Source organism: Vulpes lagopus, chromosome 20, assembly GCF_018345385.1.
Source record: "Vulpes lagopus strain Blue_001 chromosome 20, ASM1834538v1, whole genome shotgun sequence".
NCBI lineage: Eukaryota > Metazoa > Chordata > Mammalia > Carnivora > Canidae > Vulpes > Vulpes lagopus.
The window spans coordinates 12,212,249-12,227,366 of NC_054843.1; the positions used below are offsets into that span (position 1 = coordinate 12,212,249).

At 40.0% G+C, this 15,118-nt stretch overlaps 1 protein-coding gene across 2 annotated transcripts; it reads left to right on the forward strand.

The window, feature by feature from the left end:
- The first annotated feature begins 447 nt into the window (after positions 1 to 447).
- Positions 448 to 13,768, forward strand: MIS18A (MIS18 kinetochore protein A). Of its 2 annotated transcripts, XM_041735074.1 has the most exons (5): positions 448 to 791; positions 4,663 to 4,729; positions 9,459 to 9,581; positions 12,120 to 12,216; positions 12,781 to 13,768. In XM_041735074.1, the coding sequence occupies exons 1-5, from the start codon at positions 458 to 460 to the stop codon at positions 12,859 to 12,861; spliced, it is 702 nt and encodes a 233-aa protein (XP_041591008.1). In that variant the 5' UTR covers positions 448 to 457; the 3' UTR covers positions 12,862 to 13,768. The 2 variants fall into 2 exon arrangements, with proteins under 2 accessions (XP_041591008.1, XP_041591009.1); XM_041735075.1 differs by lacking the exon at positions 9,459 to 9,581.
- Positions 13,769 to 15,118: the final 1,350 nt, after the last annotated feature.

Consider the following 15,118-nt stretch of genomic DNA (forward strand, 5'->3'; position numbering starts at 1 on the left):
CATGAGAGACACAGAGTGAGAGAGAGGCAGAGACACAGGCAGAGGGAGAAGCAGGCTCCATGCAGGGAGCCCGATGTGGGACTCGATCCTGTGTCTCTAGGGTCATGACCTGGGCCAAAGGCAGATGCTCAACCACTGAGCCATCCGGGCTGCCCGGCCTATTCATTTTAATAACTAGTAAAGGGGCTCAACACGGCCTCCCAAGCCTACTGGCCGCCAGATCTGCAGCAGCTCCAACCTCCTAATGATGGAAAATCTGACTCAGCCCCAGAGATCACCCGGTTGGGCTCAGCCCGACAAGGAGCATGCGCACTAGCGGGTTGCCCGCAGTTTCATCTCCCTCAGGCTCCGCCCCCTTAGGCCACGCCCCTTGCCGACCTCCGCCTCCTTGCCCCGCCCCGCGCATGCGCAGCGGCGCATTTCCCGTGACGCTCCGCGGCGCGGGCGGTTTGGAAGAATGGCGGGCGCCGGGTCGTCCGGTTGTCTGGAAGGATGCCCTTCTACGAGCTGTGCGTGTGGCGGCGACAAGGACAAGTGGGGCAGGCGGCTCTCGGAAGACTCGAGCCGTCACCAGCTGCTGCAGAAGTGGACAAGCATGTGGAACTCCGTGAGCGGGGACGCGTCGGTGGCCTGTGCAAAGGGGACGCGGCGCGAGGAGACTGCGGAGCCGGCCGAGGAGGAGGAGGAGGACAGGCCCCTGGTGTTTCTGTGCTCTGGCTGCAGGCGGCCGCTGGGCGACTCGCTGAGCTGGGTGGCGAGCCAGGAGGACGCCAACTGCATCTTGCTGCGCTGTCAGTTGCCGCGCGGAGGGTGGAAGAGGGGGGTGGGGGTGGGGAGGAGCCTGGGGCCGCCGCCTTTCCCGGGGTGCAGCAACCGAACGACCGGGGAGGAGAAGGGGTGGGGGTTATTTCGAGTATGCCCGGGGTTTTTACAAGCAGGAAAATCTGGGAAGGTGAGCTGTCCTGGGAAACGGGGAGGAGGATGGTCACCCTGGCACCTTGGGCTCGCGAGTGATGAGTCCCTTTTCTGGGGTTCCCCCCCCAGGCTCCCCAGCCCAGAAGAGCAGCGATTCAATCAGCATCTTTGTGTGCATTGCTCAGTAAAAAATGACCAACTAAACCGTAAGCATTTGGGGTATTAGCTAGCTGTTAATTGGTAATTAGCTAGCTGCCAGTTGGTAAGTAATATTATTATTGGTTTATTTGGGAAATTAAGCTTGTCAGCTACCTGATTCCTGCAGGGGGATGTCAGGATTGATTTTTCTTATCTTATTAGTTGTGTTAGCGGATGCCTTTCCTCTCGGAAGTGTTAACAACCATAGAGTTGCCAGAACACGTTACTATCAGAAAAAAAAAATTTCAAAAAGGAAACTTGTAATAAAAGCACCAATAATCCCTTGAGAATTGGGGAGGAAGGAGTTAATAGTAAAAAAAAGTCAAGAAGGTGGCTTGAGTTCTAGCTTCTAACACTAGCTCTGCCAGTTACCTGTATGTTTTCCCACTACTCTCTCATATTGTTGATTGCGTAGTATTTCTTTAGGGGAGCAGTTCACGTGTTTTTCTGAATGGGCGTAAAAATGGCTATTCCTTTTGGACTTGTGGTTATCAAGATCAAGTTTACGCTCTGAATTCTAGAAATATTTTAGTGGCAGAAATTCACCAGGGATTTATTGACCTATGTGGAATGTTTTCCCTTTTGGGATAGAACATTGAGAAGACAGAAGAACAGCACGTCCGCCAGTTACCTGGAACTTTTTGGGACCTGCTGTTTTCCAAAAAATGCATTCGCTCATTGACATTAACTGCTGGGTCCCTTTCGATTGTTAAACATAAGCCTAAGAACATCTATTTCCTGTGGTAATTCATTGGGATTTCTTTGCACCTACTAAAGGATATTGGAGGAGATTAGAGCTGCTGGAGATCTGGCGGCCAGTAGGCTTGGGGAGCCCCTTTACTAGTTATTAAAATGAATACGCCGCCCCACGCATCACCCAGAGAAGAGGATTTAGGAACACACCTGCTTTCTACAGCTTCGTTCCCCCCACCCTCCGGGCAACAGCCCCTCAAATGTTAGCATGCCTAAAAGTCACCTGCAAGCTGATGGAAACAGATTTCTGGGCCCTGTCTTCACAGATCTAGTTCAGTGGGTCGGGTGGGCTACAAAGTGGTAACCATGAAGATTCTTTGCACTTTAATAGGTGCAGAAGGGTATACAAGTAAAAAAGACTTCTCCCCCAACACTGACACTCACATGCCTTAGTTTCATTTATCCTTCCAGATACCCTTCATGCATGTATGAACAAATTTAAATTAAAAAAAAAAAAACCACACTTGAGATACTATTTATGCATTCTTATTTTTAAAAATTGTATATATATTGAATGTTTCCACATGATATTTCTTACATTTTTAGGAACTTCTGGTGTCCTCTTGTTGAGAGGCAATATTGCATGGTAATGGAGGTTCTGGACTTGCTTATATTTGAATCCTGACTTGCCACTTAATAGCTGTGTATTCTTGGGCGGATTAGTTAACCTGTCTGTGCTTCAGTTTTGTGCTCTGTAAAAGGAGGATAGTACATTCGTGGGGTAGTTAGGATTAAGTGGGTTACTGTGTATCATGAGCTCAGAATGTCTAGGAAGGGCCACTTAAGTGATTTTTCTAACGGAGGTACTGTTAATCCTCTTGATCTGTATCTGTTGATAGAAATCTAGATTGTTTTCAGACTTGCTGCCATTAGAACAGCTTGCACTTGGGTTGAGATTTTTGATACAGTAGGAGCATCGCTTTTTTAGTAGGCAAGAAATAGTATGTTTGGTGTTAAATCTTTCATTTTGCTTGTACTTTCTATCTTGCCTCTTTTCTATCTTGTCACATGCTTTTTTTCTTTTTTTTTTTTTTGCCTGTTTTCTTTTTTGTTTTATATATAAAAACACTTACGTTATTTACTTTTTCTGTATCAGTTTTTAAATTTTAAAAACTGTCAGCTTTAGACCATTCGATTTACTCCTCCCATTCACCACTACAGCCATGAAAGATAAAGAAATGAACTCTTGGGTTAACTTCCATTCCCTCCGCCTCAGTTTGAGTTAGTTTGATTACTTTTACTTCGTCAAGGTTTGTAACATTTAAGTTCAGTTCTCTAGCCATAGCAGGGTCATTGAGCCTTAATGTAACATTTGCATGATTTTGTTTTTCAACTCCAGGACTCTTACTAATACAAGAAAGCTTATTAATTGCTTTCTCATTCCTGAGTTGTTTATTTCTTTAATCGTCATCAGTAGACCCTCCCAACCTCTGCCCTAATCCCCAAGAAAACTTCAAGTTTGAGTGGTTGAAAATGTCTTTCTGTTCTCTTTTACATGAATGACAACTTGACAACATGTACAATTTTGGGATCATGCTCTTTGCTTTTTCCAGGCACGGAGCAGCTAGTTCAAAGGCCCCGAGGCTTCTGTGACTGAAGAGCAGAATGAAGAGGAAGGAGGCAATAAAAGAGAGGAAGGAGGGGGCTAGCAAATTCAGGGCCTTGGAAGGCGTTCTTCAGAACTGGAATCTATTCTATTGAGTGAGGTGTTTAAGCAAGGGGGTGATAGGACCCAGATGTTTCTTTGGAGGAAGCACTGAAGGGAAGAATAAGCATGGATGTGGAAGGTCAGTAGGAGCTAGTGCAATAGTCTGGGCAAGAGGAGGTAGTGATGGCTTGGGAACAGAAGTGCAATGTGTGAGGTGGAGTTGACAGGACTTATCAGTGGAGTGGAATATGGGGGATCAGGATGGAGGGGATGAAGAATAAAGGGTGATGCCCTGCTTTCTGATTTGGGCAGCTGGGTTGATGAAGGTGGAATTCACCCAGTTCAGGGGGACTGTAGGAGGTGAAATCAGTCGCTTTGGACATTTTTAGGAGTGATGTCCCTTCTTCATTTCCCTCCATTCCATGCCCTTCCTTTAGTGTATCTTGGACCTGGACCCTCTGGAAATGTTTCCTGTTCTCAAGTTATGGTCTAAAGGAGAGATTTCTGTACAGGTCCCGGAGATCTCCGCACTTAACATCTAGGGATGTGTACATTGGCTTTTAGCATCTTTCTTGGTTTTATCCCAATTTTATTATACCTTATAGGCATTCTTTGTAGTCTGTGATTGAGGTTCCAATTGTTCCAAGCTTTACTGGCAGTGGAATTTTCCCCTTAATTTTACTCATTTTATTAATGTCAGTGGTTTTCAAGAAAGAGAAGGAAATAACTTTCATTCTGCCATCTTTTTTCCAGAAGACCTCCGTACATTTAATTTTGAACCACCCTTGTGTATGTGTGACTTTGGGCTGTTATTTTCTCTGGTTCTTTGAGTTCTTTTTTTTTTTTTTTTTTAATTTTATTTATTTATTCATGAGAGACACACACACAGAGAGAAAGGGAGAGAGAGAGAGGAGACAGAGACACAGGCAGAGGGAGAAGCAGGCTCCATGCAGGGAGCCCGACTTGGGACTCAATCCTGGGACTCCCAGATCATGCGCTGGGCTAAAGGCAGGCGCTAAACCGCTGAGCCACCCAGGGACCCCCTGGTTCTCAGAGTTCTAAAGTAAAAATTAAATTAGAGGTTCTCTAAGTATCTGCACGTATATTATAGCAAACCACATTAATGAATTATTGTTACTTTGCTCCAGGTGTTTCCTGTAATGTTTCTGTGGATAAAGAACAGATACTATCCAAACGTAAGAACGAAAATGGTTGGTGAGTAAAGCTTTTATCTGTGTGAATATGTGTATTAGGGAAAATGTTTACTTTTCAACTAAAAATCTTTAATAAAATCATTACCGGTAAGATTAATTGGGGTAAGACTTTATTCATGGTGATCAGTATAGAATCAGTCATTTTAATGTATCAATTCTTGAGTGATGGCCATCTTTTTTAGATATCGTGTTGGAAGAATTTCTAAATATATTAAGTTACGTACTGCGCTCTTTTTGGTCTTTGGGCTTAGTGCTAAAGCAAACTGAAAATAAAAGTAGAAAAAGAAAATGTATCATAAAAATCTCAAAGTTGCCTTAGATCAATAGTATTTTTTTTTTAATGTCATGTAACCCATAGAAAATGCTAGTATCACACTTATACACATGTACATGCCTCTCTGCATGAGGCCAGAAGCAACCAGCACAGGGGCTCAGTGATCCCAGGCCCGGTACTGCCATTCCAAGGGTCAAAGGGATCACTCTCTTGGCATTATCTGCCACCCACTGCTACAAGTAGCATCCTCAATAAACTGAATGGGAGGCTTTCCCTTATCTAATTGTTGCCCAAAACGGGTCTTAACCAATATATATGAAGTAACTTTAGGTGATATACAAACAACCAAACAAATTAATAATCATGTATGTTTTTCTAGTGTGTATTTAAAAATACTGGTTTTTCATTTTATTTTATTTATTTATTTATTTTTAAAGATTTTATTTATTTATTTATGAGACACACACACACACACACACAGATACAGACAGGCAGAGGGAGATGCAGGCTCCATGCAGGGAGCCCGACATGAGACTCCACCCCAGGTTTCCAAGATCGCACCCTGGGCTGAAGGCGGCACTAAACCGCTGAGCCACCGGGCTTCCCCTGGTTTTTCATTTTAAAGTAATACTGGAGTATCCATCCAAATAAAGTCTTTCTTTCTTTTCTTTTCTTTTCTTTTTTTTTTTTTTTAAGATTTTATTTATTTATTCATGAGAGACACACAGAGAGGTAGAGACATAGGCAGAGGGAGATGCAGGCTCCATGCAGGGAGCCTGATGTGACATTCGATCCTGGGACTCCAGGATCGTGCCCTGAGCTGAAAGGAGGCACTAAACTGCTGAGCCACCCAGGGATCCCCCTAAAGTATTATTTCAATGAAAAAATTACTCTGGGATCTCTAGGTGGCTCAGCGGTTTGGTGCCTGCCTTCGGCCCACGGAGTGATCCGGGAGTCCCGGGATCGAGTCCCGCATCGGGCTCCCTGCATGGAGGCTGTTTCTCCCTCTGCCTGTGTCTCTGCCTCTTTCTGTGTCTCATGAATAAATAAATAAATAAATCTTTTAAAAAAAAAAACTCTAAGGAGAATTAAATTAATAGTAGTACACGTAGTATGTGGATGTGACAGATGTGCTGCAGGTGACCTCAGTTTGGAAAACCAGCCTTAGATATTCCTCATTTGAAGAAAGTAAGGCTTTAGGGAGATTAGAAGTTTGCTAAAGCCACAGGACTTTTTAGTAGTTAGAGCTAGGATGATGCCTGTATCTCTCCTTCCTTCTTGCAAAGTGTTTTTTCTTCTTTCCTTCCCAATTTTAGCCATTTTGAGGCCAATTTCACCATTTTTGCCATATCCATCTACCACCTTTGCTATCTTGTACTTCATAGCTTTTATTACATTGACTCAGGATTTTTATTTAATAAATTTAAAAAGGAATCTAATATTACTGCCATATCATTTGCTGTTAACTAGAAGTGGACCACAATGAAAACAGATGTTATTTAAACTCTAGCAGAGATGCTATTGCCTGCCTGATCTGAGCCTAAGGTCTGTTTTCTCACTGTTAAAAGATTTGCAGCTGTGAGGTTTGTGTTAAAGACTTCCTAGCACTTCTTAGGATTGATAAGAACTGTAAGGGGGCACTGACTCTTACTCTGTGAGCCAGTGTTATTTAGTCCTGTTTATGTGTGTCTCTTGAACCCATCATTTATGCCACACAAATTCAAATTCAGGACATTGACTAAGGTCCCATATTCTACACTTGAGGAGATAACCATATTGCCTTAGGATGCCTGTCCTATGGAATAGTTGCCTGAGCTGCCTGTAGCTGGTCAGCAAGAGTCCCTGGGGCTCAGAAATGTGTTGTAAAGGTAGCCGTGCTGTTTCCTGGGTTCGTTCTGTCATTTGTTAAGGTTCTCACATCCTTACTCATTTCTGTCAGAAAATCACTCCATGATTTCTGGCACTGCTTTCTCAGTATTGTTGTTCAGCGTTAATGGTGAGTTCTGGCCAAACCCTTGCCAGTGGTGAAAGCAGAAAGACACTGCAATAATTGTAACTACACTCTCGTCATCATTCCTTAGATCACTCTGGAAGTATGAATGGGTTTGTGTGTATTCTTCACTGGTGTTTACTTTGATTTTGGTAATTTGGGATAAAACAATGCTATCCGTTGATCAGTGTGTTTTGTATTTTGGGTTTATTTAAGTAGCTTTTCTTGGCTGATTACACCTACCTTATATGTTAGTTCACAATCTTGGTAATTGTGTATGGCAGCCTCAAGATTATGAGATTAGAGATGTTAGATTAGATGTTAGATAGAGGTTAGATTTTCCTGTACACTCTTGGTAGTATAGATAGGGTTGCCTCCCGGGCTTTATTTACTAAGAAATATAAAATATAAAAAACATATATAAAATATTAAAATATTTAGAATATACATAAAAATATAAAATATAAAAAATAAAAAAAAAATAAAATATAAAAGCATGTGGGAGCTTAATATATGACCAGTGTCATACTATCTAGCTAATTTTATCACTAGTGAGAACTTAAAATTTATTGGGCATTTTCTTCCATATGTAGATGCAGTAGTTAAGTCTCTTGGTATATTTAAGTAAACAATAATGCAGTCTATAATATGTTGTTTGAGTCTTGGTTGGCTCCATTTTTTCGGTAACAGGAGTAGCTATTTAGTTATTACAGGTGGCTCAATATCAATAGGAATTATATAATTCTTTTGAAATAATAACTATCTTTTGGGTTGTATATTATGATCACTAGATTTATGTATTTATGTATTTATTTTTAAAAGATATTATTTATTTATTTATTTATTCATGAGAGACATAGGCAGAGACATAGGCAGAGGGAGAAGCAGGCTCCATGCAGGGAGCCCGATGCAGGACTCGATCCTGGATCTCGAGAATCATGCCCTGAGCCAAAGTCAGGCGTCAAACCGCTGAGCCACCCAGGTGTCCCTGATCACTAGATTTCAATCTTCAGTTATCATCAATTTGCTATATGTTGGGATTGTGGTTTATTATAGATATTTATAGAATGGCAAATTTGGATAGATCAGCTTGGCAAGGCATTTGGGTGACTGGATTCTAAGATTTAAAGAAGACATGAATCAACATTGGTAGGGGAGATTATATTCAAATATGCAGAGCCTGAGCTGAGAAATAACTAGAATGAAGGAACAATTATGTAAAGAACATGAATCATTAAGTAAAATATTTGTGAGTTGCCTATGTGGAACATATCCATAGTGGAAGAAAAGTGTTAGGTCAAAGTATAATTATTATTATTATTATTTTATTTTTTTAGGTCAAAGTATAATTAAAAAGAGAAAGGCAACCCTAACAGATAGATGAACATGTTAGAGATTTATTTAACTCATTACTGAGGCAGTCAGAACATGGCAAAGCTGGTTTAGAGGAGGATACTCTCTGTAGAACAAATTTAGTTAATGTCCCACAGGACAATAAAGCCTCAGCCTTTGAAGTTTCCTTTCCTACTAGCAGAGAACATTTGTGTCTTTACTAGACTAAAATTATTTATAATTTTACAAATTACTAATTTTACTAATCTTTCTGTAAGTTATCATCTAACTTCAGAGAGTCTGGGCCCTAATCAATAGTAACTAGTGAACAACCAGTGTTACCTTCCAGGAGAGCAAAGTATGGCCCATGGGCCAGGCACTTTTTTTGTAAATATACTTTTATTGGAACATGGACAGTGCCTATTCAGTTATGTCTTGTCTGTGGGTGCTTCTGTGCTACAATAGTAGAGGCGAATCATTGCAACAGATACCACATGGCCTACAAACCTGAAATGTTTGTTCCCTGGATCATTATAAAACAAATCTATCTATGGTCATATTGGACAATATGACATTGAAAGGGCATGTGGAATCCTTATCTTATTTTCAAATTTTAGATACTTTTTCTTAATACCAGATTGAGGCATTTACATCCTAGAAAAACACTACATCAGTATTCTTTCTTGTCACTTTTCTGTATGTCACTAAGTGCTTAAGGCACTGTAGCCTCGAGGTGACTATCTACATTTCTTTTTTTTTTTTTATTAAGATTTTATTTATTCACGAGAAACACAGAGAATGAGAGAGAGAGGCAGAGAGACACGGGCTGAGGGAGAAGCAGGCTCCATGCAGGGAGTCTGACATGGGACTTGATCCCGGGTCTCCAGGATCACACCCTAGGCTGAAGGCAGTGCTAAACTGCTGAGCCACCCGGGCTGCCCTTAACTGTCTACATTTCTAATATAAACATTTTACTATCATTTCCCGCCCCCCTTCTTTATACACATGACTTAGTAAGGTTGGACTGACATATTTTAGCAACTTAAATGTTAAATGTTTATGGATTTGTAACAATGGGATTTTTGTTATAACGAGTTGCTACTTTGCTAAAACAATGGCACTTCTTCATTGCAGCATTCTGGAGACTTTGTACTGCACAGGGTGCTCACTCAATCTTGGCTACGTATATAGATGCACACCCAAGAATCTAGATTACAAGAGAGACTTGTTTTGCCTCAGTGTTGAAGCCATTGAAAGGTAAGCTTGAGGGCAGCCCTGGTGGCACAGCGGTTTAGTGCTGCCTGCAGCCCAGGGCGTGATCCTGGAGACCCGGAATCGAGTCCCACCTCAGGCTCCCTGCATGGAGCCTGCTTCTCCCTCTGCCTGTGTCTCTGCCTCTCTCTCTCTCTCTCTCTCTCTGTGTCTCTATGAATAAATAAATAAAAATCTTTAAAAAAAAAAAAAAAAGAAAGGTAAGCTTGATAAACAAATGGATACCTCATAACTGATTTCTCAGTTTTTTGCAGAAAAATTAATATGAAAACATCCAAACTAAATCAACACTATTTGGTTAAAATGTAATTTTAAGTAATAATTTCTGACAATAAAGCCAGTGATTTTTTGTTGTTTTGTTTTGACCTGATGTATTTGGTATTTGAAAATCATACATTCTAAATTATAAAGAGCAAGCACGGTGAAAACATTTTTCCAGAGTAAAAAATATGTTCAATTTTTCCTAAAAATTGAATTAATTCAATAGGACTTTTTTTAAGCAGTTGTGTGGATCAATACGTGTCGTTCATTTTATTTTCTCCCCTAGTTTTTAGCTGCCTAAAATATCATCAAGAATTAGGAATTTAAAAACTGGTTAGGAGAGAAGTCCCTTTGGTATTCTGGAAAAAGTAGAAATACAAAGTCCAGCTATTTTCATGGGTCTAGTAAAAGGAATCGCCTATTTTTTCTGAGGTATGCGAGGAAGTGCCTTCATTCTCCAAGATTTCTATACAAGTACATGTTCGGAAACAAGGTAAATAGGAGGCTGATGACAGATGTCAGTTAAAGCGTTTCAGATATCTTAAAGGTCTTCTAAATTCATTAGCCTTATTCAGTTAGAAACACAAAATTGAATAACTCATTTGACCCCAATGTATTTTCACTTATCCTACAAAAGATGTGACCTTCAAGACTTTAAAGACGTTTAAAAACCTCCTATATCAGGAAAGAACAATTTAAGAAGAAAAGAATGCCTATATTTTTCATTACTTGAGGTATTTTGTCACTGCCATTGAATTCCTTAGATTTTCTCCTGAAAAGATATGACTGTGTTTTTTTTCCTAATTATGATTTCTCAGCTACTTATTCTTTGATAACTGTAATATGCCACCTTGTTTGAAAGTAGACAGGTGTTGATCAAAATTTTAAACTCATAAATCTCTTACAGTCCTTAAACAAAAGGATGATAGAACAGGTATTGCTCATTGTTGTAAGCATGTATGTCTATCTGGAGAGAGATCTATTTTGGCTTAAATATATAAATAGAAGACCCAGGTCTAAACAGAAGCTCCCTTAATCTCCATGGGAATTTTACTAAGATGTGTGAAATTACTAAGATGTGTGAAAATTAAGTGAATTTCATGAAAGGCATGAAATTCAGTTGGGTTAGTACAAAACTTTCAAAAGTGATGAGTTTCTGTATAAAAGAAAACATTGGAAGACTGTTTGCCACAGGAGATTATAATATTGAAGTTGTTTTTTCCTGAACAGCTGAAGTTTAGGGTAAAAGTTACCTCTTAGGGCAGAGTTTTAATGCCAAGGAACCTGGCTGGTTTTAGAAGTGTTTATTTACTTTTTTGTTTAAGACTTTAAGTAGTCTCTGTACCCATTGTCGGCTCAAACTCATGACCCCAAGACCAAGAGTCACATGCTCTATGGACTAAGCCAGCCAGGCGCCCCAATTTACAGTTTTGTAAATGATTCACTGCCCCTTCATTTCCTTCATCTCATTCTTCCTTCCTAAACTGGATGTTAATTGGCTTCTGCAATTTCACCTCCCATGCAATTTTTCACTGAGGTGTCCAAAGCAAGCTTGTTCTTATTTGACAAAAGAAGTGACATTGAAGTTGCTACAAGTGATGAAAGACTTAGAAAGAAATGCAAGTTAATCAAGTTTTCTTCGGAGAAATCTAGCACCTTCTTGTTTGCCATTTAGATTTATTGGGTTAGCAACAGTGGGCCTGTTTTCCTCATTTGCAGGCCATATTTCTCTTATCCCGTATTTTCTACAGCAGAGTGTCTCCTAACCCAGGGACCCGAGCAGAACGTGAGTTTGAAGATAACCGTTGAAGTTGCCAGATTAAAGTAACGAAGAGTTGACTCCATACGTTATTTACTAAAAGTCAAATTTGAAAGTACACATGTTCCCAAAAAGTTATAGAAAGTAAAAATGCAGTGGCTTCTTCTGGATCTTTTTAAACTTTTTAATCATAGAATTTTGAACTATGAGTGTTAATCTTTTGCCACTCAGTTAACAAAAGAGCAAACTTGTTCCAGTAATGAAATGCTCAGAATATTGGAAAATATGTAGGAATACCTGGACAAATCTGTTATGGAGAAAAACATGATTTTATGCAGCACAACTTCCTATGTAGGTTGCTATTAACAAAAGTAGTTATTTTGTGTTTACTCAGTACAAACATGTAGTGTAACATACTTAAGAGTTTTAATATTATTTAATTAACATGAATTTAATATTTGCCTCATTTTCATATTTTAACTTTGTACTGCACTATACTTCAGTTATATCTTAGGATCCTCGGAAAAGCAAATTGTGTCAGAAGATAAAGAACTTTTTAATCTTGAAAGCAGAGTTGAAATAGAAAAGTCTCTGAAGCAGGTAATTCCGTTCTGTACTTTTTATATCTTTGTGTGAACAACTTCTTTTAGTGAGCTCCTCCACAAATAATCCTCAGAATGGCATCTGTTTTGATCTTAGTGCTTTCATGGTAAGAGAGTGCTTATTTTATTTCAGTTGTTAGGAAAGTTGATTTTGGGGGTTAGCCAAACTATAAACTAAGCTAAAGCTTAATCAAAAAAATTATAAGACATTTCATGCCTCAATCAAGACAGTATATATTCTAAAACTAGTAAACTATATTTCATTTGATTCAATTCTCATGGTATAAACAACCTGAGTTTTGAATGTTAACATCTTCTCACAGCCAGATAGGCAGGATACCCATGAGTGTATAAAAGAGCTCTAGGTTAGAGGTTGAGAACTACTGATAATAGAATTATGCCTTATTTACATAAAATTTAGTTTATGCCTCTAAATAATTTCATGTGTAATGCATAACATATTCATAAATCTCATTAGCAATACATATGTTAATAATTTAATCATGTGCGATTTTAATCATAATCATATGTGTATCTGAAAATATTTTTTTCAATTCAATAGATGGAAGATGTTTTGAAAGCGTTACAAATGAAGCTGTGGGAGGTTGAATCAAAACTGTCCTTTACCAGTTGCAAAAACTGAAATCTTTTCCAAGCCCCCCACTCTGGACTCCCTGCTGATGGACACTTCTTTCATATGCAGCAATTCTGGTTCTCATTTGATTTCACTTAGAATGGAAGGAATTCTAAGTGGCTGTATGTATATGTGGTGGTCTCGTGTGTTGACTAAGTGAGAAGGATTTCAGAATTACTTTTATGGATGTAGTAAATGGATGGCTAAAAGGATCCTAAAAGGATGGCTGTTTCCCAAAGCTGAATTTTAAAGTCATTTTATGATACTTGCTGAAACTGGAATTTAGTAGTTTTTGCTTTGATAAGAAACTGCCCTCATTTTCTGAAGTGTTTATTTCTCTTTATTGAATTCATTTCCTTTTAAAAAAAATTTTCAGGGCAGCCCGGGTGGCTCAGTGGTTTAGCGCCGCCTTCAGCCAAGGGCCTGATCCTGGAGACCAGGGATCAAGTCCCACATTGGGCTCCCTGCATGGAGCCTGCTTCTCCCTCTGCCTGTGTCTCTGCCTCTCTCTCTGTGTCTCTCATGAATAAATAAATAAAGTCTTTTTTAAAAAAAATTTCATTCACCTCTAATACCTTGGGAAGTATTTAATATTGAATGGCAAGAAAATCTTAGAGGTTTTTCCATCCACTGTTTGATTGACTCTCTGAAAACAGATCCATAAAGCTCTCTGAAGAAACTGGTCAGTTGAATTATTTGTCAGAACTGTTTGAAAACTTGCACAAGAGGAGAATAGAATATATTCTAATGGTAGTAGAATTCCACTTGGTCTGTTTGTTTACTACTATATGGCCCCCAAAACCTGGAATAATACATCTCTGAGGGTAGGATTCTGTGGAATTTTCAATCTTTGGTAATGTGAGACTTATGCAACATGTGCTATTTTTAAAAGTGGGAGAATAAAGATTAAAACCAAGCATTTTAAGATTGATTTTTACAAAACTGAGTTGTGGTATTTAACTGAACTCAGAAATCCTGATGCCATGACTTCAACACATTTACTGGTTGTGGTGATGTGGGAGGCCTGCTCAGGAATGTAAAGGTAACCCCAGATTTCTCCAGGCCCCTTTCTGTTTTGTGGTACAGATGAGGCCACTAATCTGAGTACCAGATTAGTACTCTGTGTGAGTGACAACTCAGTTTCTGCTCAGAAGCTCCCTATTTATTTCTGATAATTCTTAAAGGCATCCTAATAAAAGGTCTTAAGTCAAATCAGCTGACTCACTTACAGTTATTGAATTATTTTTGATAGATTAGCTGATAATGAGAAATGAGTGAGCGCTCTAGGTCTCCTCTCACAGACATGCAACCAGGTAGGAAACGGTGGAGAGAACACACATACTTGTACCTACCAGGAACAAGACAGTCCTCTTACCTCAGCTTGATGCAGTCCCAAGTGTCTGTCCCCTCAGGTGCTTTAGGGGCAGCTTTCCTGAAAGTTCATTCAGAACAGATGGGAGAGTATGGTTACAGCAGGATTCAGCTAACTTCCTGGCTGTGCAGGGAACAATACACCAGCAGTCACTTCAGGGCTATTCCAAAGGACAGGTGGTTTGGCTCCCTAATTCCTTTTTCCCTGCTCATACTGGGGCTAGATATCCAATCCATGCATCTCGAAAACTACCCACTTCACCAATGAAAAATAATTTCTGATATCCATAGTGCTGACTAAACCTCTCTTGTGGATCAGGAGATAAGCTTAGCTCAGGGTCTTTAGGCTACCTCTAGTGTGGGCCTTTGATTAGCCATCCCCACGGTTGTCTTTCCTTTTAGGATCCTACAGATGAAGTTAACTGACTACTCCTGGTACAGATGAAAAGGTCATCCACTCCATGTGGTCATTTGTACCACATGCTCTTCACAGAAGCATCTGATGGGAATCCCCAGGAGATGGTTGGGTTTCATAAGGTAGAGTCTGCATCTTTGGCCTCTGCCCGTGATGTCACCAAGGGGTTTGCCTGCCACTGCCGCGGAGAGAGATGTTGAGGTTCCCAAACTGTTCACCCTGAGGACTCTGAGTGGGACTGCTTTGTCCTCCCTGCATGCTGCTCTATGACACCTTGGAGAAGGAGGTGACCCCCCCACTCTGGACCAGCCTTTCCTGGGGCCACCTGTTTCCCCAAAGCCTGGCAAGCCTGGCTTTTCTGGCTTCACATGAGGTCTCATCAGAATGCTACTTTTAAAACTCATCCTGTATATCCTAAAATCTACAAGACTTGAGGCAATGGGTTCTTCTTTCTGAACCTTGTAACTGAAAAATAACTGC